General features: G+C 35.2%; 3 protein-coding genes across 5 annotated transcripts; 2 read left to right on the forward strand and 1 right to left on the reverse strand.

Moving 5' to 3' along the window:
• Positions 1–9,719: 9,719 nt before the first annotated feature.
• On the forward strand, positions 9,720–13,955 carry LOC147569225 (mitochondrial thiamine diphosphate carrier 2-like). 3 transcript variants are annotated; one of them, XM_086655682.1, is made up of 8 exons: positions 9,720–9,988; positions 10,439–10,586; positions 11,721–11,837; positions 12,035–12,146; positions 12,262–12,389; positions 12,894–13,046; positions 13,168–13,311; positions 13,662–13,955. In XM_086655682.1, the coding sequence occupies exons 2-8, from the start codon at positions 10,470–10,472 to the stop codon at positions 13,878–13,880; spliced, it is 990 nt and encodes a 329-aa protein (XP_086511808.1). In that variant the 5' UTR covers positions 9,720–9,988; positions 10,439–10,469; the 3' UTR covers positions 13,881–13,955. The 3 variants fall into 3 exon arrangements, with proteins under 3 accessions (XP_086511808.1, XP_086511810.1, XP_086511809.1); XM_086655684.1 differs by having other exon boundaries at positions 9,748–9,826; XM_086655683.1 differs by lacking the exons at positions 9,720–9,988; positions 10,439–10,586 and adding an exon at positions 10,992–11,121.
• A 1,323-nt stretch (positions 13,956–15,278) lies between these two features.
• Positions 15,279–17,316, forward strand: LOC147569226 (acyltransferase GLAUCE-like). Its single transcript, XM_086655681.1, has 2 exons — positions 15,279–15,825; positions 16,183–17,316. Exons 1-2 carry the CDS (start codon positions 15,379–15,381, stop codon positions 17,086–17,088), a joined length of 1,353 nt encoding a protein of 450 aa, XP_086511807.1. The 5' UTR covers positions 15,279–15,378; the 3' UTR covers positions 17,089–17,316.
• LOC147569227 (potassium transporter 5-like) lies at positions 17,317–23,659 on the reverse strand. Its single transcript, XM_086655680.1, has 8 exons — positions 23,260–23,659; positions 20,533–20,758; positions 20,027–20,275; positions 19,793–19,843; positions 19,224–19,484; positions 18,955–19,122; positions 18,522–18,776; positions 17,317–18,448 (listed from the first exon to the last, which is right to left on the reverse strand). Exons 1-8 carry the CDS (start codon positions 23,452–23,454, stop codon positions 17,535–17,537), a joined length of 2,319 nt encoding a protein of 772 aa, XP_086511806.1. The 5' UTR covers positions 23,455–23,659; the 3' UTR covers positions 17,317–17,534.
• Between the last annotated feature and the right edge of the window lie 3,069 nt (positions 23,660–26,728).

The raw sequence follows: 26,728 nt of genomic DNA on the forward strand, positions 1-26,728 counted from the left end.
ATAGTTTTTCAACCTAAACAATTATTATGCGCAAGAATCAAGCTCAAGAAGGTGACTATGGTTTGTATTGTGTTCGTGCTTGTTGTTCATACAAGCTACCAATTTTGTTCATAATAACCATAACCCTAGCAAAATGCTGATGACTGGTTGCTTACGATTTTGTTTGTACAAGCATACAGTTATTGTTTTTGACAAATTTAGACTTGGAGACTGTTTGGTCAAATTACAAGAACAAATAGAAACCGAAACTAGATACATATCTTTTTCTGCAATTGCAGTCATTTATTAGAAAATGATTATTGTTGGTATTGTTATTGTTGTTAACACTCACTATCAATTTGCTATTGTATGTGAAAACAATCACAATCAACCCCACTACTAAGAACAAGTTGCTTACTTTTTTATAACTATCTATTCTTTTTCAAACAAAAGAAATACTACTTTTATACAAATTTACAATAAACTTAAAATTGCTGATTCAAATTACAAGAATAGATAAAGGCGGAAATATATATACATATATATATATATATACTTGGCAAGTAGACATTAGGTACCGGTTATCAATTTTTTATCAATCGATCTTTCTATCTCCATCTCTTTTTATATATTTGAAAAGCCCATAGAACAAGATAAACTCCATCCTGTATTTCATTTTCCTTGCTTGGGTCCATGTTTCCAACTTGATGGTCATAAGTCATTAACCAATATCATGCTCGGTTGAAACACAACTGTTCTTTCGAGTATCCAATTGGACTTTATTTATAGGAAATTTTGCCAATAGGGCTTTTCTTTATATGATATTTCAATACTTTTTAATTTCCACTAACTCATAAAATATTCCAAGATCATGTCATAGAAACTTTTTCCAACTCCACGTACTCATCGTGTAAATGGACTATTTGTAAAATAATTAAATTATAATAATTTTTTTATCAGTACTCATTTGACTCGACGTGTAGAAAATGATAAATTTGGATACACACATTGCTTATATTATGAGCTTTTTTATAAGTCCATAAATAAAATAGCTTTTTAAAAATCTATTTGAGTCGTTTGGTATGCTACATAAAAAGTGTTTTTGTATCTTAAAAAGCTAGGATATGACATTTGGTGAAAAAAATGTAAACTTCGTATTGTAGTTATTAAACAATATGCTTATATCATTATATTAATAAAAAAAAATTATATATATACAATAAAACAGAAGGGAAAACGATGACTGGGACAAACATCCTTCTTTAATATAGGATATTGTCTAGAAGTCCTTCTCAAAATTTAAAATATAGTCCTTCGTAGAAATAAAGGTACCTATTTAAAAAACAATAATTGTTTCCTTCTTATAAATAAAATAACTAATTTAAGAAATAAAGAAACAAAATAAATTTCAATGGTTGAAAAAAGAAATTGAAATCTCTCTCTCTCTCTCTCAATAACATAATAACTAATTTAAGAGAAAAGAAACAAAAAAATAATAACTAACAAAAAAACCCTCTCTCTCTCAGTAAAATATAAAATAAATTTCGTAACATTTGATTGATGTAAGTGATCGTGCCCTGGGGCACGGGATATACCCTAGTATATATATATATTAAAAATAAAATAAAATAATAGAAATTTTTTAATTTTCATAAACATATAAAGATCAAAATTTTAATCTTATGTACTGATGATGGGCTCAATAGTGGTGGACGTGTTATGGTGGTGCTTAATGGTGGCGGAGTTATGGTAGTGATGTTGGTTGTAGAATAAAGGGGGTGTTGGTGGTTAGGGGTAAAGTTGTAACGCCTATAGTGAAATGGTATAGTGTGGTGGTGGAGTGGTCGATTTGTGGCGACGATGGTGAAGTGGTTGTGGTGGTGGTGGAGTTGTACCGAAGGTGAAGTTACGTCGGAGGTCGTGGAGTCGCGGGGGAGATGGTGAAGCATCCGTGATGGTGGTAGAGTGGTGGCGAAGGTGGTGGAGTGGTTGTAAAAAGAATTGATGATTGTGGAATAGTTGTGGTGGTGGAGTTGCGGCGAAAGTGGTGGTGATGGAGTTGCGCCGGAGGTGGTATGGAAGTGGTGAAGTATTAGTGATGGTGGTGGAATGGTGGCAGAGGTGGTGGGGTGATGGTCAGAGGTGGTGGAGTAATTGTGGTGGCAGAGGTGGTGGGGTGGTTGTGATGGTGGTGGATGTTTATAGATGGTGACAAAAAAATTATTTATTTTATTTTCATAGCTAGCTTTTAATAAGCAGCTATAAAAAAAACCACAAAATTGTGGCTTCTGCTTTTTGGGAAAAATTGGCTTTTCTAGCTTAAAATAAGCTACATTTTTTTTGAACCAAACGCGCAAAGTTTTCAATAAGCGCTTAAAATATGCTAAAGGTTGGCTTTTAGCTTTTTTTAAGCTGAACCAAACGGGGCCTAAGCTCCCTTAACAATGAACATAAAAGGCTTATTTATATACTTGAAAGTTGAAACCCTAAAATAATAGAAGTCTAAATTCTAAAAATAATAAAACTTTCAAATATCTAGAATCTAGAAACGGCTAAAAACAAAGAAAATATCCAAAACTGGGAAAATGCAAAAAACTAAGAAATCTTCTCTACGACAACTAATATTCTGAAACTACTAAAACTAAGAAAATATAAAATACTACTAAAAATCGAAAATCTTCCTCTATGTCATCCAATCCATGACTTGTCACGACCCCACTTAGCATAAAACTCTAATGCTATTTTGCCACATCATCCTTCCCGGATTGGACAGAATTCGACCTCGAATTCGAGCCGTCCTTGTCTGAATTATCTTCGGAATATGGTAATAAATGCTTCACATGAAACATATCTGAGGTAGGCACATGACTTGATAGTTTCAGATGATAAGCATTTGGATTAATCTTCTCAAGTATCTCTAATGGTACAATTTTCCTTGCTGATAACTTGTTATATTCGCCCACCACATATTCCACGTGTTCCTCCGGACTCATCCTATAATGAACTCTATTTGACAGTGTTGCACCTGAGACAAAATTTATTTGATGTTGAATATCCCTCAACGGTGGTAAGCCGTCAGGTAGGTCCTTAGAGAAAACATCTGTGAACTCTTTCAATATTGGGCGAACAGAATTAGGAATCACCCCATCCTCAATACTACTTTCCTCCCCAATTAACATATATCTAACATCCATTTTTCAACCTCCTTAACGAACTAACTCTGAGATAATAAGTGTTCCTTCGACCGTCATGCAGAGTTGACCTATCAAACTGCCAAGATTTATCCAATACACGCATCTATAACGACGACATCACACCACGCACTATCACGATATTTTGTTCCCACGGAAAAGCAAACAAGACATCATTTAGAAACAGTTACCTGGATTCTCTTCTAAAGCCACGCCAATGTGTAAGTATTTGTTACTGCTTCTTCAGAAATAACGTTCCCACATGCACCAGAACCAATGAAGCTTACAATCTTTTTTCTCAATCGTACAAGTAGATTAGAAGATATTATTTTGTAACTAATCTTCCCCTTCAAGATTACGTGGTGCATAACACGCTCGCTGAACAACTAGTAAGGGACCAACATCCCCCTCGACGTGTTATTCCGATTGATCATCATCATGTACGGGATCACCACCGTCGTCATGATCGGCCTCCTCTTGACTAGTGTTATCAATATACAACCCTTTACCATGTAGCCCTCCTTTTAAACAATGATTATTAGCACGATGACCAAATTCGCAACACTGAAAACATCGAATAGTCGAACCACTAGTTTGAGATGGATTAGCTTGATTTGCTTGTTGTCTCGCAGCTATAGGTGTTTGAATAGAATCTGATGTATTTCCTCGTTGTTGGTTATCCCCATCTGACCTAAATTCAACATGACTCCTCCAAGACACCGAATTCCAAGATGTTCCTCTGCCTCTTCTTTTTTCTTGTTTTTCACAAATTAGGGCACGTTGATGAGCATCTGATATCGTGAATGGATCAAACATATTGATTGTATCCTGATAATCTTCCTTAAGACCACCAATGTAGCGAGCGACTAACTGTTCTTCGGTTTCAGCAAGTTCATTGCGAGAAATGAGAATGTGAAACTTAGTAGTATACTCGTCTACAGTACGAGACCCTTGCTTCAATTGTTTAATTTCTGATACATTAACTTGGTCTAGTTATGTGGAAGAAAATTTGCACGCATATATTTCTTCATCTTCTCCCACGAAGTTACCTTTGATTTCACTGTTCTGGACCGCGTTAACTCGTGTTGCTGCCACCATGCAGCAACCCTGTCACGAAGTCTACTAGCCACAAGATGAACCTGTCTATCTTGAGGTATCCTCTTAAACTCAAGAATATCGTCAACCATAGTTAGCCAGTCGAGGAGTTCTTCAGGCTGAACACACCCTCTGAATTTCAGGATATCAATCCTCAATCCCGCTTCCAATCTTCGAGAATCGTGATTGGTTTCGTTCCTTCTTCCCCGAATGTCCCTAGCAAAAGGATTTTAGGAATCATCTTCAGTAGATCCAGCATCCCTTTCTGAGTGACGATTTGGTGAAGTCGGTTCCCTTTGATGAACCATCAATGCATCTAATCGATGCGTCAACCGTTCCATCATTCGAGTCATCTGTTGCCGTCATTCGTCAACATCGTCTAATCGTTGATTTATAGCTTCATCTCTTTCATTAACAATATCCACGAGATTCTCCCTACCTCTAGCGGGTTGTCTTCTCGGTGGCATTGTTAAAGATCGACGCAAACTCTGATACCAACTGATGCAGCGCGTCATAGATCGCTCCTCTATGATTGATTAAATCAAACAAAACTTTATTCAATAAACTAAGCTCCCTTAACAATGAACATAGAAGGCCTATTTATAAGCTTGAAATCCTAGAATAATCTAAAAATACTAAAACTCTAAAATATCTAGAATCTAGAAACTGCTAAAAACAAAGAAAATAATCAAAATTGAAAAACTGCTAAAAATTGGGAAATCTTCTCTAAAGCAACTAATATTCTGAAACTACTAAAACTAAGAAAGTATAGAACTAGGAAACTACTAAAAATAGAAAATCTTCCTCTTGGTCATCGAATCTCTGACTTGTCACCATCCCACTTAACATAAAATTGTAATGCTATTTTTTATCAGCTGCATCACAAAGAGAAACCGAAAGAAAAATAAAGTTACATATGTTATTTTTCCAATTATGAAAGGGTCCGTAGGTATATAGACCAAAATAATATTCAAAAAAGGTTTATGATCCAATCTTCCCAAAACATGGATATTTAGTCCTTTTACATTATGGACATAATAACCCATTCTTTATGAGATAACTACCGTCCATGTCCCTCCTACAAAAATCACGGGATTTTTAATTTTTCAGGGTGAATTTGGAATGTTTCTAATGTGGGCGTGATTTAGGGGATTTAAAGCAGCTAACGTATAAATCCGAAATTGATTTTTCTCTATCTTCTAACCGTTTTGGAAAGCAAATCTATTTCCAAATCAATTCAAAAAAAAATCGTAACCAAATCAATTTTCTCTCTCTTACTATGTAAATTTTTTTCGATTCAAATCAATTTTCTCTCACTTAACTTTCAGATTTGGAAATAGTATACTTTCTAGGATCAATTTAGCGTGATTTGGGGGTTAATATACAAAACATATATATCACTTTCTCTCACTTAACTTTCAGATTTGGAAATAGTATATTTTTCTGGGAACATTAAAGCAACATATGTTTTCGTTTTTACTCATACATAAATACACATAGAATACAAATTATGAAACAAATACGTAAATTATGTATTATTTATGACGAGGAAACCATCATTTGTCAAGTATACAACATAATTTATCAAATGTATGTGGTTCAATAAATTACACATAATTTCTTTTACATTACACATACTTTCTTTTACATTACACATCCTTTACATTCTGTTACAAAAAAAAAGTACAAAATCTTCTTTGGTTCAAAAATGGTGCCCATCCATGTACTCTCCATTAGTTTCGTTGACTCACTTTGATTTGATGATTCTCTTTGAAATTTCATCTAGTATATCAAATCTACACACATAAATACACATACATTAAAGAAAAATAATCATATATTTTATTATAAACTACATGTACAGTTTCGTAAATTATGTATAATGTTTGTCAAATTTTGACAACATTTGAAGGTTTTGAGTAGTTTGGTAAACTTATCAAGGCTACTGTTTTTGGTGAAAAGTACACGTAATGGTAAATAAATAATACATAATTTATGTGCACTTATACGTAAATTATATACATAATGGTAAGAACATGAAGATATACGTAAATTATATATACTTTATTGCAAAGTACACGAGATTTGATAGTAAAGCGAAGTATTTCTACTAATGAAATGAGTATTGTTTTGGTGTTAAAGCACGGGTAATGTTCTATAAATTACCCATAATTTACTATAAATTGTGGTAATTAACGATAAAGTACATGTACTGTAAATTCTATTATGAGTAACCGTACGAAAGAACAAATGTTTCATAAATCCGTACGGATTAAAAACCATATCTGAAGAAAAAAATGAGAATATCATTAAGCTTAAACTACAAAGCTAAAGATATCTGCTATGATGATTGATTGCAATAATGTCAAACTCGAGTTGAAGGATTAAACATGAAGATCAAAAACATAAATGAAATTTTAAGGGGGAAAGAAAATAAACATCAAACATTCGATTGATGATTGATAATCTGATCTCACGAAATATCAGAAACAACATAAGATTAAACATAAATCTAAAGAAATATGTATCACTGGATGCAAACATAACATACTAACTTTGAAGGAATCATTGAATAAGGAATAAACATAAAGATCTTAAACAGTTACGAAAATTTTAGGGTTTTAGTTATTAATCATTGAATAAGGAATAAACATAAAGATCTTAAACAGTTATGAAAATTTTAGAGAGAGAAAATAAACATTATACATTCGAAGTTAATGAATTAGTAAACAGATCTTATAGATATGTATCATAAATCTGATACGTTTTATAATAGAGCGAAATAATTAGGATTTTAGTTATAAGAAGAAATATTAGATATTAACAATGGTGTTTATAAAGATTTCGAAAGTATTAAACCTGATAAATGATGAATTTGGGCAGCAATATAATGTAGAAGAAGATTTTCTGAGTTTAATGGAGGTTTGTCAACTGAATCGGTTTTAGAGATATCAAATGAAGAGTTTCCGTTACTGAAAATAATGAAGATATCCTTACTTTGAATAGAAACATGATTAAGGAGAAATATGGGAGATAAATATGGAAAAAGATATGCATAGATTTCGAAGGTAAATCAGTTATAAAATATGGAAAGGTTAGATTAGGGATTATGAAATAATATTTATTCTAGAGATTTGTGTTTTCTCTCTAGATGAGACCAAATGGACTAGATATACATTTATATTATTTTTTTGGTTTTAAAACCCTTTATAGGATTAGAGAGGATTATATCTACTATTAGGACCCGTTTTTTGGGCTATAAGCTCAAAAATTCATTATGAAATTGCCAGTTACAATGCTATGCAACTCAACTATTAACCAAATCAAATTTACTCATATATATAAAAACTTAAATTGTTCATCTCTAAGATGTTCTTGAAACCCTCAATTTGATATTTCCAACCTTAATAGATAAACTGTAGAATCTGGTCAGTTGGATTTTGATCTGGTATCTATTTATGAAAATACAATAATAAACCGGTTTTACACCATATATTTGTTGAGATAATTAGGGTTGAAAATATAAAATAAAAAGTATCTTGGCTTAACATTCTATACAAGTCAATATTTGGTCACCCTACTGTTGGATGGTGATGACATAAACTTCAAAGCTTTAGAGGTTCCATGTTCGATTATCAGAGGAAGTAGAATCGATGGTTTATTGAACTTGAGTTATTTAAGGTATAAATAAAGTAATTTGATAGGCTTTAGGCCACTAATTTTTTTTAATATTGATTTAAATGGTCATTACAAAGGCATTTGATACATGATAAGCACGATAAATGTCGAATTAGTACTGGTCTAAAGCCTGACAAAATGAATGGCCTAAAGCCCGACGAAATTTGAATGACCTAAAGCCCACATAAAATTTTCAATATTCTTGGATTTACACTTCCATGAGATTAAACCTAGAACCTCTGCATTGCAGAGTAGATGCACTTACCAACTGGGTTGCCAGTTGTTGGCGGTTTTAGGCCACTAGTATAGATAGGTTTTAGGCCCGGTAGGTTAGAATGTTTATTATAAGGCGGCTATCGTGCTTATCACATCTTGATGATGTATCAATGTCTTTGTAATGACTTCGTAGAATCGTCGTCCACCTTAAAAAAACTTTCTATTCACAAAATATTGTCGTTCAAACAATTGTAACTAGGGCTGGAAAAACGGTCTGAAAACCCGAGATCCGGCCCTAACCGCCCGATCCGCAAAGACCCGAAAATCGAAAAAACCCGAGGCGGGCTTACCCGGCCCGTTTAGACGGACTCTAGCAGTCGGGCCACGGGCAGATCCCTCAGTCCGGCGTCCGGCCCGATAAACCCGCCCGAGAGTCCGTCATATTTAGGGGCCTTATGATCTAACGGCTGAGACCCTCTATTCCCATTAGATTTAGGGTTAGGTTATATATACCACTTAAAGACTAATTTTCATAATGCCTAGGGTTTCTAAAAGTTTAAGAGAGAGAGAGGTAGAGAGGATTCTACAGGAAGAAGGAGATGGACAGTATTCTAATGAGAGATATGAAGAACACTAGAGAAATCAAAGAAGCATCGTCTAAATGATGGAAAAGAGTTCTCAAGGAAAAGAAGAAGACGGTATAGGTAGATGAATAACGGAAGTACCTTGCTTTCTATGTCTCTTTATGTTTTCTCTCTAATCTCCTTCGTTTTAAGGTTGTATAATAGTCTAATAGATCTGCTTCTACTTCATGTAGTTAGGTTTTTTTTATTTTTTAAGGTTGTATAATAGTCTAATAGATCTGCTTCTACTTCATGTAGTTAGTTTTTTTTTTGATTTTTTAAGGTTGTGTAATAGTCTAATAGATCTGTTGAGATGGTTGTATTTTTAATAATGATGATGATGATATGTAGTTTTGTTTTTTTTGTTGAAAAAGGTCCAAAAACCTTTAGTAATTTTGTTTATTATTTTCTTTGATCTAGGTTTTGCAGTAATTTTGTTATTTTCTTTAGATGTTCATGTTTGATTAAACCAAACATTTGAGATGGTTTGTTATTTTGTTGTAATTTTGTTTAGTGATGTTCATTTAAACCCTAGGATGATCTAGGGTTTCATATGTGATGTAATAGACTTATTTTAATTAAAAGCATAATTATGTGTTTTTTGTTAAACAAATGTTTTTTTTTAATATTTTTTAATTAACAAAAACCCGAGCCTGTTGGAACCCGCTCGGCCAGCCGGGCTCGGACGGGCTACGGGCTCCTATAGTGAGAGTTTGGTCCGGCCCGATCCGCCCGACTACCAATCGCGGGCTCGCCTTATCCGAGCCCGATCCGCCCGAATCCGGTTCATAGGTGCCCGAACCCGTCCGAACCTGCCCGATTCCCACCCCTAATTGTAAGTTTGTAACACACATAAAAATAACAGTAATGGTGGAACACTGTTACGAAAGGCAGTTATTTCCGACGATAATAAAACACGGCTCAATATAACAGAGTCGTTGGGGTTTCATTGTTTTCTATCTCTCTCTCTCTCTTCAAAGTTTTAATACGTAAAAAATTGAGCAAAACCTTTTTCCCTCTAATAGCCGACGCCATCCTCTCCCGGTTTGCCTTCTCTCTCTCTCTCTCTCTCTCTCTGTGACTTTTCTTTTTCTCTCTATATATCTCTCTCTCTTTCTCGCTCTCTTTCTCGCTCTACCATCTTCAACCGAAGCTTCCCTTCTCTTCTTTTTTCTCCTCTTAACTCCGACGCTTCCAAAACTCCTGGTATTGTTTTCACTCAAATCCCGTTTCATAACAACCTCATTAAACACTGTTCTGTTTCTTCTTTTTCTTTTTCATATTTGTATTGAAATCCTTATCAGTTTGTATTTGTATTAAACCCTTGTTTTTTTTTTCCATGATTTTAGGGTTCTTATTTTGAAATTTATTTTTTTCAATGTTAATTGGAGTATGTAATTACTTGCCCTCAACTTTTTTTTTGTATGGGGAGTCTCTAATTGTTGATTGGAATCCTGGGTTAAGCTCATAAAGTTTTCATTTTTCTTATCTTTTTCTTCTGCTTTTGATTTGGGTTTTTGTTCTATGGAAGCTATTTGTTTTTGTTTATGTTCTATTTGTTTGTTCTTGGGGGGAAGTTGTTAAAGTTTTCTTATTTTTGATCTTAGTAGTGTATTATTGGTTGTTAATTGGTTTTCTGTTTGATATTGGAAATAGGTTTACCATATTTGGGACTTCAAATTCAGCAATGGAAGAGCCAGGGCCGCTAAAGCGGGCATTCATTGACCTCACAGCTGGGGCAATTTCGGGTGGTATTTCACGGACGGTGACATCGCCTCTGGATGTTATTAAAATCAGATTTCAGGTCTGTTTTCTCATCCAATTTATCTTCAACTCAATAAAATATCTTTTCCTAGCTTTAGCCTTTAGATAATTTTTGGCACTTTTGGAGTTTCTAGGACCGGGTTAACTTTGTGATGAGTGAAACTCATCATCTTTATGTCTTGTCTTAACGTTTTGGAATCTCGTTAAGGAATATTTTTATTACATATCTTTATTGGGTCAAATTTTCACATATCTTTTGGATTTCGCGCTTGTGATCTTTCTATATGTACTCCTTTGAAGGAGCATGGTTTATGAGATACGCCCATGAGTTTGAAATATCGCTTCTTGAGTTATGATGATATACAATTTCTGTGGAGGAACATAAAGATTTGGAGATTAATTCATCATGCAATGATTCTGTCTATTTGGAAAGCGAGTACTAATTGGAGAAGGCGGATTGATGTGGACAATTCCAAATTATCATGTCGTTCTTTGCTTTTTATTTGGTTCAGTAGAAGTGTTGGGTTTCCCTAGTGTCTGTCATGATTTTACTATCAACTAGGAGGTCCTAATAAGTAAGATGATGTTATCTATATGTTTTTAGTATGTGGTTTGTTTCTTTCTGTTTTCCCCAATTCTTTGTAGTCTGGTTTTATCCATCATTCTTTCTCATATATATTCTTCTCTTTAAACAAATTTAGTATACCTAATATTTCTGATAGCGCTTCTCTAATGACGATAATTTGGTATGCGGTTTGCTTTTTTCTATTTTTTTTACAATTCTTCGTAGGCTGATTGTATTCCATGATTCTTTCTTATATATATATATATATTCTTCTCTTCAAATAAATTTAGTACACCTAATATTTCCCGATAGCACATCTCAAATGATGATAATTTGGCATGGGAATTTTTCTTTTTGTTTTTCCCAATTCTTTGTAGGCTGTTTGTATTCCATCATTCTTTCTCATATATATTCTTCTCTTAAAATGATGATAGTTTGGTACATATGGAGCTAATTACTTAAATTCTGTTGTTGGTATACGATATGAAAAGCTCTTTGTTTTTTACCTGCATTGTTACCCTCTATTATATTCTTCCTCACTATGCTCAACCATCATAACTATTTAAACCGAATAAGGCACTAATAATCCTTTGGATGTGGTTTTTACAGGTTCAGCTAGAGCCTACTTCTTCCTTAGCTTTACCTCGCAATGAATTCCATGGACCATCAAAGTATACTGGAATGGCCCAAGCCACTAAAGACATATTCAGAGAAGAAGGCCTCCGGGTACTGACTATTCCACCAATAAATGATGTCGAATTGTTAATATATGGCTTAAGATTTCATACTAAATATCCAATTGAAGAAAGTAATGAATTGAAGAAATTATATTATTGAGTTAGATTGTTAAAACGTGACACATCCAGTTTATGATGGGTCAAATGATCTTCTCTTGTTTCTGACAAAAGGTTTTCTTATTACAGGGTTTTTGGCGAGGTAATGTACCGGCACTACTCATGGTCATGCCATATTGTTCTATACAGTTTATGGTGTTACACAAGTTTAAGACGATTGTATCAGGTTCATCAAAATCAGGTATTTGAACACGGAGAATATGATTTCTCTTAGTTTTTTCAGTTTTACTTTCTTCACCAAGGTTCTGGTTGTAAGCAGTTTTTTAGGTTAAATTATGTCTGCTCTAATGATGCAGAGGACCACATTCGTTTGAGTCCTTATATATCATACCTAAGTGGGGGACTTGCGGGGTGCGTTGCAACTGTAGGGACATACCCATTTGATCTTTTACGGACCCTTTTAGCATCACAAGGAGAACCAAAGGTAAGCACAACTCACGTTTAATTTTGCATGTTTGATCTTGAAGAATCTGAATTTCTCGCCCAAGTGCATGCTACATTTGTACAGTTAGTTATGGTAATCGCAGAAAGAAGAGAGTGATATTTTACTCCCTAAACAGATATTAATGAGAATAACTCACTTTATCACCTTTTTTTTTAAAAAAATCTTTGTGTAGTACATTACGTAACTAAAATCCTTTCAATATGGGAATTCCACAATACAGATCAGTAAAAGATCACTTTAGAATAAATTTAGACGTTCTTAATTACTACTAAAACCCACCTGGTCCGTTCAAACTTAAAAAGAATTTCTCTCTGAAATTCTTTTGATAAGACAATTTCATACATAACAACAAACTTGAGGGTTCGATACGGGATCAACACGGGCAACTACCGTTCCCGGTCTGATCCACGAGTTAATCCGGTTGATCAACTGGTCCCATACTCCCATCTATATAGTTTACCGCAACAAGTTTAACTTTTTCAGGTATACCCTACCATGAGTTCTGCATTTATGGATATAGCCAAAACCCGTGGCTTTCGAGGATTTTATGCTGGACTCTCGCCAACTTTAGTGGAGATCATTCCTTATGCTGGTATGCATTTTGGAACTTATGACACTTACAAGCGTTGGGCTATGGTAATGCTTTAATTCAGAAACTGACAGTTCAAAATAATTTGTACTTAAATGCTGTTTTTTTGTTGATATCTTCATACAATTCCTTATGTAACACTAAATACGATTCTTGTGTTACTTTTAGAGGTGGAATAAATTCAGATCATCCCATCTAATCTCGTCGGATGAGAGTATCTCGAGCGTCCAACTTACCATTTGCGGGTTTGCTGCCGGTATATCTGCCAAAGCTGTCTGTCACCCACTTGATGTGGTCAAGAAGAGGTTTCAGGTATATTACCAGTTCTCCACGTATCCAATAACTATAGTATATAGATGGTATGATGGTTAGCTGTTCATGGACTCACATTTCTTTTTCTTGGGATACATATACCTTAGAACTGACTTTAGAGAGTCAACGTTGCCACTTACACGATAAGTCGATAAACATGGATACTTCTGTGTTATAGAAGTGGAATCTCCTTGAAGTGTTTTGTGTTGGAGTAAATTCCTTATACGGATACTCTTTTTAGTATTTTTTTGCATTGTCTGAGTACTCAGATACTTGTAGATTTTGCTTCTAGAAGAGTTTAGAATCGATAATGGATCTCTAACTATCTTGACATTGTTTTGGTGTAACAGATAGAAGGACTTCAAAGGCACTTAAAGTACGGGGCAAGAGTAGAGAAGGTTGCTTACAATGGGATGTTTAATGCCCTAAGAAACATATTGCTTACCGAGGGATTATCTGGTCTTTACAAGGGTTTTGCCCCTTCCATTGTCAAATCAGCTCCTGCTAGTGCTGTTACATTTGTTGCTTATGAATATTCATCAGATTGGTTAAATTCCATATGGACTTAGAAGCCACTTATCTGTCTTTGTCAATATTTTCCATCATTTTTTGATAATAAAGCTAGTTTGGCTCTCTACTTGACCTCTTTCTTTCTCTTTCAATATCCATCTTCATCAAATGTCGGCAACGAACTCTTGAAATGATCGAAAGCCTTGTAAATATGGCGACTCAGTAGTTAGTGTTTAAAACTTCCGCACTGAGCAAGGTAGTATTGGATTCTACCTTGTAAATTGTCGTGTGAGTCATTGCCTATTTGTTTTTATATCTTTCCGATCTTTTACGAACAACTTTATCTTCATAATTATGGTTAAAGATTCAAAGCTTAACTTACTCAGTTCTCGTGTCTTAGAGGGTGTTTGATTTTTGCACTTATTAAGTGATTTTCACTTAATAAGTGTGGGCCGACATTTTTAGACCGTTTGTTTTTTCACTTAATAAGTGAATATCACTTGTAAGTGGGGTCAAAGTAAGTGCAAAAAAGTAAGCTCCAACTTGGAGCTTATTTTTTTGCACTTACTTTCTAAGTGCTAAGAAAGACATTTTTATCCTTATCGAATATAATGTAATTATAACTAAAAAAAAAATCTTAAACAATTGATGAGTAAAAAAATCTTTTTATGACTTTACCAATGACCCTTTTCCTTCTTCACTCATCCTTCACTTAAGTTTTTCTCTTAAAAAAATTTCACAAATTCCATGATGCAACGTAAGCTCTTTCTCCTTCATAGTTTTTAATTACTTGAGGTTAATATTTTCCACAGAAAGTATTCATAAGCCGTAATTCTCTTGTATCCAAACTCGCGAGCATAACGAATTAGTATGAAATGCTAATATGTAAATATTTTAAGGTCAAAGTAGACATTCTCATTTTTATAACATGTAGAATTAATATAAAAACAAAAACCAAACACTTAGAAGTGATAGAAAACAAACGCCATATCACTTACAAGTGATATCATTTAATAAGTGATTATCACTTAGTAAGTGATAGCACTTATGAGTGCTAAAAAATCAAACACCCTCTTAGTCTTTAATTGTGGTCAAGCTATGTAATTTTACTATATATCAATAGTCCAACAATCACAGAATTTATGATTATGAAAACAAAATCTATACATAAATCTCACATATTAGCCGATTTTAAAGCTCATTTTGAGCCTTCAGAATCTTAGGTCTTCAGTCTAGAAATTTTTGGTTTTGCCACTGATCGACACCAATTTCGAGTTCCAAAGGGTAACACCACCAAGCCATGCCAAATATGTTGCTAGATTTTAGAATCCATGGCTAAAGAAATGTCAAATTCATGTTTCCTCTTCTTGTGATGCATCAACCCTGTATGTTTCCCACTCATGCATTTCCTCCCTACCCATCATCACCATTTCTTTATTCCTACTATTTTTGTTCAACTTTCATATTATACACTCCTATATATATATATATATATACACACACACACAAACTTCAGTACTGATTTCAGTCAACATACGTAAGTTGTTCAAGAAAACCATGTCTATAACCTTAACAGACCAAGATATAAACAAAGAAGAACCAGTTACATTAGTTTCTTCGAAAAATCCGACACCATTTGAGACGATTTTCTTATCAAATATAGATCAAACATTAGCTTTTCCTGTTGGTACAATCTTCTTTTTTGAAGTTCATTCATCTATGAGAGAGTCAACACTTGACATTGCTAAGAGAGTTAAGAAATCTGTTTCTGAAATTCTTTTGATTCATTACTACTTCATGGCAGGAAGATTGAATTTCAATCATGAAACAAGTAGGTTAGAGCTTGTTTGTAATAATGCAGGAGTTTTGTTTGTGAGTGCAACATCAAAGCTTATGTTAAGAGATCTCGGCGATCTTCGTCTTCCTAATCCTTCGTTTCGCCATCTTATTGTTCGAATCGGTTTGCCTAAAGACCTTTCAAATGGACCTCTCATGACAATTCAGGCAACTTTAACTACTTTTCTAACATCATATTTAAGTTTCATGTGCACGACACTTAATCCCACATTGCTTAGGTAGACTTCCAGACCTACGTTACAACGTCACACCCTAACTTATATATTGGGTAGGCTGGGTGGGGAAGCGTGGAGTGGTCTAGGTAGAGGCTAGACTATTACAGTGAGTGACACGACACGATACGTTTAACCACAACCGGTTACCTTGCCACAGCCGTTCCCACGGGCTAGATCATGGTTAGACATTTTGTCTGCGCCAACATGACACAATTCATTTACCATGTCGAATTAGGCTAGTGGGCTCGGGTAGGGCCTAAACCTTTGATATGTTTTTCAAATTGTGCAGGTAACAAGATTTGAATGTGGTGGTTTTTCAGTTGGATTTGTGACAAATCATAGTTTACTTGATGGAAGAGCAGCAGCTGAAATGTTTAATAATCTTGCCACCATTTGCAGAGGTGAAGTTCTCAAAATAACCCATTTCTTAAACAATGACAGAATCTCCATTAAAGCAAGAAGTCCACCTCAAATCAAATACCCACATCAAGAATACATAAAATCAGACAAACTTTCTTCCATTTCTTCATCATTTAAACCACCAACAAAATCCACCATTAAAGATCACCAAACCTGCAAACTTTTCTATTTCACTCCTGAAATGCTTAACTCTCTGAAATCCAAATCCAAGATGAAGAAATGCTCAACCTTTGAAGCCATTGTTGCTCATTTATGGAAATCAAGAACTAAAGCAGTTTTTGATGACCCAAATTCAGATTCAACAGTTATGTTTGCAGTTGATATTAGATCAAAATTATCTCCACCATTACCACTTGGGTTTACTGGAAATGCTGTAATTACAGCTTCTGCAACTGCTAAAGTGATTGAATTGGATCAAAAACCTTTTTCTTTTTGTGTTGAGATGATCAAGAAAGGTATTGAGAAAATTACAGATGATTATGTTAGATCTGTTATTGATTGGTTAGAGGTTTATAAAGGGGTACCATCAACAAATTTGAATGGAAATTTTTATGTATCAGCTTGGTGGAAATTGCCATTTTATGATATGGATTTTGGGTATGGTAAACCTGTTTATGGTGGGCCAGTTTCAGGTGGGGTTGATGATTTTGTAGTTTTGCTTTCAGATGGGACCACTACTCATGGAGGAGGACCAGGAGGTGAAGGTATTAATGTTTGGATAGGTCTTGAGGAGAAAAAGATGCAAAGGTTTATGTTTCATGTTTATGAGGTTTAATGACCGTAAAGTTACCATCGTATTTCACTCTTGTTCGACATTTTTAGTCGGCTCAATAAATTATTGTCAGAAACAAAATTCCGTGTTCTTTGGGCTCAGACCCAGGCAATAAAAAAGCAAAAAGAATAATATCAGTAACTGCTGAGAGGCGTTAGTCTGTATATTCATAGTATATCTGTATCAACAAAATCAACTTAGAATATCAATACGATTACCTAAAAACCCAAATTAAGTAACTTCTTTATTATTACATCTTTAACTTATACATGTTGAACTTCTTTGAAAGAAAACAATTATTACAATTGCACACACACACACACACACCACGAGCGCGCACATACTCACACACACACATATACACACACACACATATATATATATATATATATATATATAATGTTAGCTTCATCTTACATTCAAACTCCTTTGTCAAGCATCATAAACATCTAAAGTTCATAAGTCATCCCTACTTTCAACAGCCTTTGGTGGGGGATATCAAAGAACTTCTCACTCTGTCTCAAGTTCTTCCTTAAGAAGCTAAACCCATAGTTCACTAAAATCTTCTTACCCAAACTAGATCCTTTATGAGCAACCACCTCATTCTCACCCATTAAGTGAACAACTCCGGCTCGATACGCCTCCTCCACCACCTCCACCTCTCCGGCTGCTCCACTATCTCTCTCCACTCTTCCCCCTTCACCACCATTGACAATAACCACTCCGTTACCCTGATTTGTTTCCGATAACCACATACATTCGGTAATATATCCCTTCAATCTTTCTACCAACATGTTCTCAAAAGAATCATGTTCGTTTCGTGTATCTGTATACCCGTACCTCACAACACATCGAAAAATGTTAAGCTCTTTAGGGTTAACTCTTCTGAAAAGGAATCGTTCTTCGGGTAAGACTTTGCTTATAGGAAGTGACTTAATAGAGACAAACACAAGAACTGAGTGAAGGGCAGGCACATTGTCTACATATTGTTTGAAAATGGGTGGGATTCCATGAACAAGTTCAGAGTAAAATATAGCAAGTCCGGGAACTCTACATAATTTCGTGTTAGACGCAATATCATGGAGTTTATCGGGCGAAACTTTGTGATCTAACTCATAGTAGTACTTCTTTCTGTATACATAGTTCCATACAAACATTATAGTCATAAGGATTGCAGTGAAAGCTAATGGAAGATACCCTCCTTGGTCAAATTTGTAGAGAACTGAGCTTAGGTATAGGAGTTCAACTGAACCGATTACTAGCACGAAACTGATAATGAGAAGTATATGAGTTTTCCATATCATTATCATGATGAGAACTAGTAAAGACGTCGTGAGTGTCATCACAAACACCACAGCTATTCCTGTAACAGTAGTACCAAAATGTTGGATTAAGCCATTACATGACTAGAGGAATGAGCTAAATTAAGAACTTACCATATGCATTCCCAATCTTTACAGTAGTTTTGAAACCTAGTGTGACTCCTACACATGCCAACATGAGCAGATAATTAACCTCAGGTATGTATACTTGTCCTTCATACTTGGCCGATGTGTGCACGATCTTAACGCGAGGAAAACATCCAAGCGACAACGATTGCTGGATGATGGAGAAAGTGCCAGAGATCATAGCTTGACTCGCAATTATAGCTGCGAAAACCGCCACAATGAACATAGGCCAAAATATCGAACCTGCATCACAATTATCCATAGACTGTGGTTTATAGATGTCGTAGTTTTCATTATACACGACAGCATTATAAGTGTCGTCTAAAAATTTAAACTGGAAACTGTGGTTAAAAGTCGTATTATTGTTTAGTAGTTGTTAGACCCGAGAAGGAAAATGAAATATACTGAAAATATGTCTTACTTGGTATGGACTTATAGAATGTATCACTAACATCCTCGTTATGTTTGCGGAGATATGATGCTTGGCCAGCGTATGCTAAGATAAGAGCAGGGTATGTCACAGTACACATACTGATTTGTATTGATCGAACTGTGAAGTGACCGACATCAGCAAATAATGCTTCTGTTCCTGTAAAACAAAATAAATTGTATAATTAGGTTGTCTCTACTAAAAGACCGTCGCAGATATAGACGGCCATCTGTGACTGTTGGTGAGATAATAATGGTTACCTGTTATTGCAAGGACGACACCACCAAGCGAAATCCAAGCTTCTTTCTTGTTTCTACTAAAATAATCTATAATGTATTTCGGGTTGATTGCCTTGACCACTTTAGGATCGTATTTGAAGAAATTGTACACACCAATAGACGCGATGAAGGCAAACCATAGACAGATCAATGGGGCAAAACAGTAACCCACTTTGTCGGTTCCAAACCTTTGAAATACAAACAATAAGATCAAGATGGCAACTGATACCCACACAATCCTGTCTGTGTTTACCAAAAAAACAAATAGATTATTTGCAACATAAATTAGTTTCTAATCATTCTATGATTTTAGTTGAAACTTAAAAAAAAATGACATGCTGACTCATCCGGATAAATGAACGGCCCAGATCGTAGTCAACTTTGAAAAACTTTGTCTTTTAGTTAGTGAAAGTGAGTCAGCATGTCATTTTCTAAATAAACCTTTTAAGTAATTGTAGCATCTACCATTAATTTCATGTTTAATCATTTAAACCTAAGTTTTTCGCGTTTGGTGTCGGGTAGAGCCAAAAATTAAATGAAACAAACTATACCTTGTGTCATGACAGATGTAGCTTCCTTGATTCCTCCTACTGCAGATAGAACTGTCCTCCAAGATGGAATTCAGACCATTAGATCCAATCTTTACAATTGAAAGTGAAACATTTAAAGGGTGTTTGTGTTGTATCATTGCCTAAATCTGAATCGTCTGACTCAAATAAATTCAAAAATAAATATTTAGACGAGTTTGACTTATTAAAGTGCATGATTTATTTAAATAGTAGTACCTGATATGCAAGGTGTGAGGACACCATCACCGATGACCATAGAAGTCCCAAGCATTGTTGCGAACAAGAGGAAATATTTCGAAAACGTGCTCTTCTCGAGCTTAGATTTTAGTTTGGAAGCCCTCAGCGCACTATTGTTAGGCAACTCTAACTGGAAGTTCGATAAGTCTCGGTCTTCTACTTGCTGACTCGGTATCAAACCCACCTTCACGTATCTACATATTAACGAATATAATGCAAATGTACCACCTACATAAACAATTCATTCAATTGTCATAGTTATATATATATCATAACTCATAACACATCCAAATGGAGTTAGCCTACCTTTGAATTTGAAATCTCTACTAATAGAATATTCAATTTATGATATTCAAGATTCCAATATATATAGATATGAATTGAATTCATATTTTAGACTCAAATCCTAATTCCTTAGGATTGACCTCACTATTATTATTATGTCATAAACACTTTTGTAATAGAAAGGGTGGGAAGTTATTTACCGTCGCCATTGTCGTTAGCTCTAAGAACGATAAAAACGTATTTCAAGAGAGGAATGAGAGTGATGGTATAAAAGATGAGGGAGAGTACACCCAATATATCGTCGTTATGTTTTATACCGTTGGTGAAGGTGCTAGAGTATACATATAAAGGTGATGTACCAATGTCACCGTACACTACTCCTATACTTTGAAAAGCCAAATGCAGTATCGTCGACCAACTAACTCCCTGAAAAACAAAATAAAGAAACAAATTGAACGTATAAGCAACTAATATTGTTATCATAGGCTAAAAACATAGGCACCTGAGAAATGACGGTTTTGACCTTCAACGGTTTTGACCTTTATTTTATATGGGTGGTCATCCAGACGGTAGGGTGGAGGCGGTACAAAAATCATTTTCCTAAAATTTTTGGGTTTAATATGGACTAATACTTCATCTATTTGAACTTTTCAACTAATTAAGTAATAAAAGATATCCAATTGTTTGCAGTTGTTTGCAGTTGTTATCTATAGAGGATCCGTCCTCAGAACATACAAGGCCACATATGAGTTTCTGAATTGTAAAATAAAGCACAAATTCTTGTTAAGACACAGACCTGTTTTTCACATGAAAAAACAAGAGCATCTTGAGTGGAATTATTCAGGCCACTTTTTTAGGCAGGGATCCGTTTCCCTTTTGTTTTCTTCTCACCCTTTACTATTTTATTTTCACGCTGAGAAGAGTCGTCGACAGACTGTCGCTGTTAGTGAGTCTTAAACTCTTTCCAGACTTTCTTCTTTCATCTCTCCTCACACCGGTCACCACCATCACTACTTCCGACCATCAGATTCTGCCTTTGCGTAACAGGGAGAGGGAGAGAAAGAGAAAGATACGAAAATGATGGTGGTGATGGGGAGACACTACAAAAAAAGGCTTATATTGTCAACAACCCTTGGTTGGAGTGGTAAGAGGTATAGTCTTCCATTTTAGAAGTCAAGGGTTCGAGACACGTTGAGATTTAAAAAAAAGGGTTATTGCCGACGCCTTGTTCCGACGCCGTAATGAGAAAGTGTCGGCCATAATGTATATAGCCGACGGTACTGCAAGTAATTGTTGGTAGTAGTTGACCATTGCGGACGTTTTACATAAAACTGCCGGCATAGGTCACACCCGTGAACATTCCTGTGTTTTTTCTTGGTCGGGTTGCCGCTGGAATGTTTTCCGTCGGTAGAGATTCCCGACGGTTTTATCTACTCCGTCGGCGATAACTTGGCGGAGATTTGTTTTGCGGAAACTATTCGCGCCTGAAAAAAAAACCTCGTTTGCTCGCGGGAATCACTTTTTGTAGTGAGAAGAGGAAAACAGAAAAAGAATTCTAGCAAAGTTCGTTGGTAGAGGGTTGGACCGACGACCCTCTGTCGACAATGTGACATTGAAGAAGGATGAGGATCTGAGGGAAATTTATGATTTACCCACCCCGAAAATCATTGTATCTCGACAAATTTTGCTGTTTTCTCAAAATAAGGATTTTTTTTATTTTCAGTTTATTTCAATACATTTGTTTTTATGAGACTAGTGATATTAGATTTGTTTAATGACTAATATATGTTGATTTTAAATCTATTTGAGTCACACATAAAATAACAACTATTTAAAATTACCATAGGTCTTGATTAACACAAAAAGGGTTCAAGCTGTTTAGAGAATCAGACAAAGTAAATCATTAAAAAAAGATATGAACTCTTCTAAACCACTAAATTTAATTTAATTTCATGTAATTGACAGGCTGAAATTGCATTTTCTGGTTATTCACAATAAATATCATCTTTATCAGAAAAAAAACTAAATGGTAATTTGAACATGGAGTAATTAATATATAATTTTATATAGTTAGATTTTGCCAAAAGCCTCTATAAATTTTTTGTTTGAGTTAAAATAGACTAATTCATTTTTTTATAGTCTTCAACTCCCTAGATATTTCTGTAATTTATAACAACTTGCAAGAAGTTGTGCCAGACTTGAAAGAAATTTGCAACAACGTGTAAGAGGATTAAAAAAAGTATTGGTTTTTTAACCAAATAAATATCAAATTTTTTTATCTAATACTACAAACGAATGATCATTTAATTTAGTTTGATTTCTCAAATATTCAAACGGAATTTACCTAGTTTGGTTCAACTACTTCAATTTATTTATGGCCACTACAAATATATGCCGTTGTTCAACCTATCACAAGTAGGTCTAGATCTGGTATCACTCCAAGTATGTGTAAGTTATTTCGACAAAAAAAAAAATATGTGTAAGTTTAACTTCCAACTCAAATTTAATAAGTTAGAAACAATAAGTGGATACTCACTAAAAGATAGAGAGATGCTAGAATCACAAATGATTTTGACGAAGTTCCCAGCTGATGTGACGGTTGTGATTTTCATCTCTCAACGGCCTACATTTGGTCAAAGTTTAAAATCACACCTGCCACATCAGCTGGGAACCTTTTTTTGTTAAAATCTTTTGTAACTTTATCATTTCCCAAACTTGTCAGCAGAAAAAAACTAAAAAATAAATAAATTCTTAAAATATTAAATTAAAAGGAAAGTGTGAGAAATATTAAAACAAAATTAAAAGATTTTAAGAAAAGCCAAGTATTAACTAATTTATAATTATACAATTTCTTAAAAAAAAAGAAACTGAAAATGGTGAGAGAGATCTACAGAGAGAGAGAGAGAGAAAGAGAGTAAGAAGCAGACTTGTGAACCATGACCACCAGCATATTTGCTTGACTCGACCTCTAAAGAATCACAGCGAGGCAACTCTATTTTCATCCTCTTTACCTTCAATTCATCCTCTTTCACTTGATTATGTTCATTATTTACTTCTTCTTCATCAACTATATTTTCATCATCACCATCGTCATGAATCACTACCACATCAGCTGATGACATTTTCTTTTTTCGATCTCTAGCTATATAGTAACCTTCAAGTACAACAAGAAGAGAGAGGAAGTAGGTGGGGAATTGAAACAAAGGGTTAGAAAGAGATTAGAATGGGGTTGAGTTTTTAAGATACTGAGAATGGAAGCAAGAGATCCTTCTCTATTAATAGGAGAAAAAGGAAGAGCCCAACGTCGGATGAATATGACTTCAAAAATGATTGGAGGACTTCCCTGTACCCCTGACATACCCCATGGTTGGGGTGACTAACCAGACAAGGAGTATTTTAGTCTTTTCACATTCTAAATACATTATAAAAAGACTAAAATACCTCTTGTCCTATTAGAGAGAGTACACCATGCAGTGTACAAGAGAGTCCCTTTATCAGCTGTGGACTTACCATAGTCCTAGGATGAATGAGCCCATTTTAATGGGCCCACCTTATGTATATGATTTATTTCCACTACGCACATGAAACAAAGCATGCTTACGACAAAGTAAAATCTAAATTATATAGTACGCCAATAGTGTGAGAGTAGTCCACTTGGGAGAAGGGGTAACTAGCAACTAAGGATATAATGTATAAGTTCTCTCCACTCATTGCCAATTGGTTTTGAGTTGGATGACCACAAACTGAACAAGGTATCAGAGCCTATGTCCTGCCAAGAGGAAATTCAATCAGAGATGGAGGAGATATTAGTGGAGAGTATATTAAAACAAAATCATATATTTTCAGCAAATTGACAATGTAGCAAGACATGTTCAAGCGATTAGATTTGACTACAATTGGGGCACATAAAGTGATTTTCTAAATTTTGCCTATTCTTAAGCGCACTGGAAGGGCAGCCGCACAGATTTTCCAAAAGAATACAGTAATTCTACGCGCAGTGCCAATGGACCAAATGAAATTCCAATAAACATTGGGTTGGGGAAGAGGTTGTTGAGTGAGGCATAAGTGCTTATACATCGACTTAACTGAAAAGTTACCCGATGCCGTGAGAGACCAATGAAGGGTGTCCGAACCATTTTCCTGGATTGGTATAGATTTGATGAGGTTACAAGTGGGCTGATCGAATAGCGACGTGAAGAGCTGATTTAACATGGACTTGAGGAGCTGATCATTCCACTGATTGTGCTAAATTAATTGGAAAAAGCTGGGATAATGGCGAATTGTGGGTATTCGTGCTGTTCCTCTGGTTATCAATCGATAAGTCGATTTCTCTCTGTCTTGGCTTGATTTAGACAGAGTTTCCTTTCTCTAAGTTATAAAGAGATAGACTATTAAAGAATAATGATTTATCCATATTCCTTCTTTCGGATTAACCTAGATAGACGTTACTCTAGTCGAGGTGAGAACAAATTCTCTTTCCTTAAGACATTTTACACCCCGTAACAATACCAAACGTTAGGGTGTATGCTTTCGGGATACAACGACTTTCCTTTCAGAGTTTTAAGATGGTACTTCTATATTCTGAAAGCGGACGAACCTTTGTAAATATTATGAGCTCTTGGACTAATGAGGATGATCTTCTAGACGCTTTGGAAATTCAAACTTCACTCGAAACTTCTTTCTTCATTTTTCTAGATATTAATTCTAGGCAAACTAGAGCCTCTAGAAATACTTCTCAATCAGATATTCTAGGCAAACCAGAACCTCTAATTGTTAGAAGGGAAGAGAAGAAGAGAATGAATTTGATGTCCTAGACACTTTATGATTATCACTTCACTCAAACCTTCTTTCTTCCTTTTTCTAGATATTCTAGGCAAACCAGAACTTCTAGAATTACTTCTCAATCAGATATTCTAGGCAAACCAGAACCTCTAATTGTTAGAAGAGAAGAGAAGAAGAGAATGAATTGATGGACAAAGAAGTGAGTTTGGGTTGTTTATATAGGAATTGAATAGGTATAAGTGTCTTTTGGGGTTTAAGGAACACAATTGTTCGGAACTAGGGACTCAAAACGAAATCTGGATGAGTTTTATAGTCGGTTGGATTCTGGGTCGTTGGACTTGGATCGATCTAAAAAATGCGGAGGGAACGCCTGCCCTTGATCTATCTCAAATATGGCCTAACAGATGAGAAATCTGGCCGTTGGATGAAGCATGGGCGTTAACCCACCTCATGCCAGAAGCGGGAATATCACGGGCCGTTGGATCTATCTGATCCAACGCTTTAGGCGTTGTCCCGAAGAGATCCCGACACGGGGATGAGCGCGACCGTCAGATTTCCTTCTAACGCGCGGACTGAACGCGAGCCGTCCAGATCTTGGACGTGCTCGCTTCGCTCAAATGCTCCCCAAACTGACTGTGTTCTTTTTGTAGATTTAGTCCTTAATACAACCGATCATCGTCCAAACTTTAAACTTGAATTTCTCATTCATCCGGAATCGGATTTGAGTGATTATTGGCTCTAAGTTGAAGAGCTCGACGAGACAAATGCAATGGTGCATTCCGTTTCTGAGTTTGACGAGTCAGGTCGAGCCAAAATCGACTCCGATTCCAACAATTCGTAGGTGTTTGATTCGAACCAGAAATTCAATTATCAGTCCAGATGTTAATTTCGTAGCCATTTGCACTTCCTAGACTGATAGATCATCAATGAGCGCGTAGTGTTGTCGAATGAGCTTCCAGATCCAAAAATGCGACTGTTTAGCTGGCTCCAAGTGTCGAAAAATGAGTGCAATATGTGACTTTAAGTAGCTTAATCCAGATTGAGTTGGGCTCCGTCTAAAGCCTCCGTACTTATTTGGTGAAGAAAGCTTTGTTAGTCGGATGACGATTGTTTCTTTTTTAGGAAGTATAAAATGAACACTTAATTATAAACTAGAGAATACTTTTCTTGGACAAACAAATCACATGGGCCATGGAAAATGGCCTGTTGGAAGATTTATTGGAGGTGGTTGTTACTTGTTAGTGAAGGTCAAAATTTGCCAAACCCTAATTCACGAATCTGGGCAGAAAGTATCCCGTGTTTTGTTTTTCTTTCCTCCCGTGTCCTAGGAGGTAAAGCCTATAAAGTCGATACACAGTCACGTGTGGTTGACTGTCTCGGTTCCTAGTTTTCTTTTTGAGATATCACTTAGCATCTAACTGCTTAAGCTAAACCATTATTTAGACCTCTAACAACGGGAGTTCAATACCATGGATTCGACCTCTTTTTGGATTTGAGTTTTGAACCTCCAGTGTTTTGGAATTTATGTTAACACTTTCAACTACTTGGACAAACAAGTATTGACTCTTCATTTTGTAATTTAAACTTCCACATAAGATCATTAATATTTGATTT

The sequence above is a fragment of the Eschscholzia californica genome, unplaced genomic scaffold (assembly GCF_041429995.1).
Source record: "Eschscholzia californica isolate CP2 unplaced genomic scaffold, dmEscCali1.0.p SCAF_1, whole genome shotgun sequence".
NCBI classification, from domain to species: domain Eukaryota; kingdom Viridiplantae; phylum Streptophyta; class Magnoliopsida; order Ranunculales; family Papaveraceae; genus Eschscholzia; species Eschscholzia californica.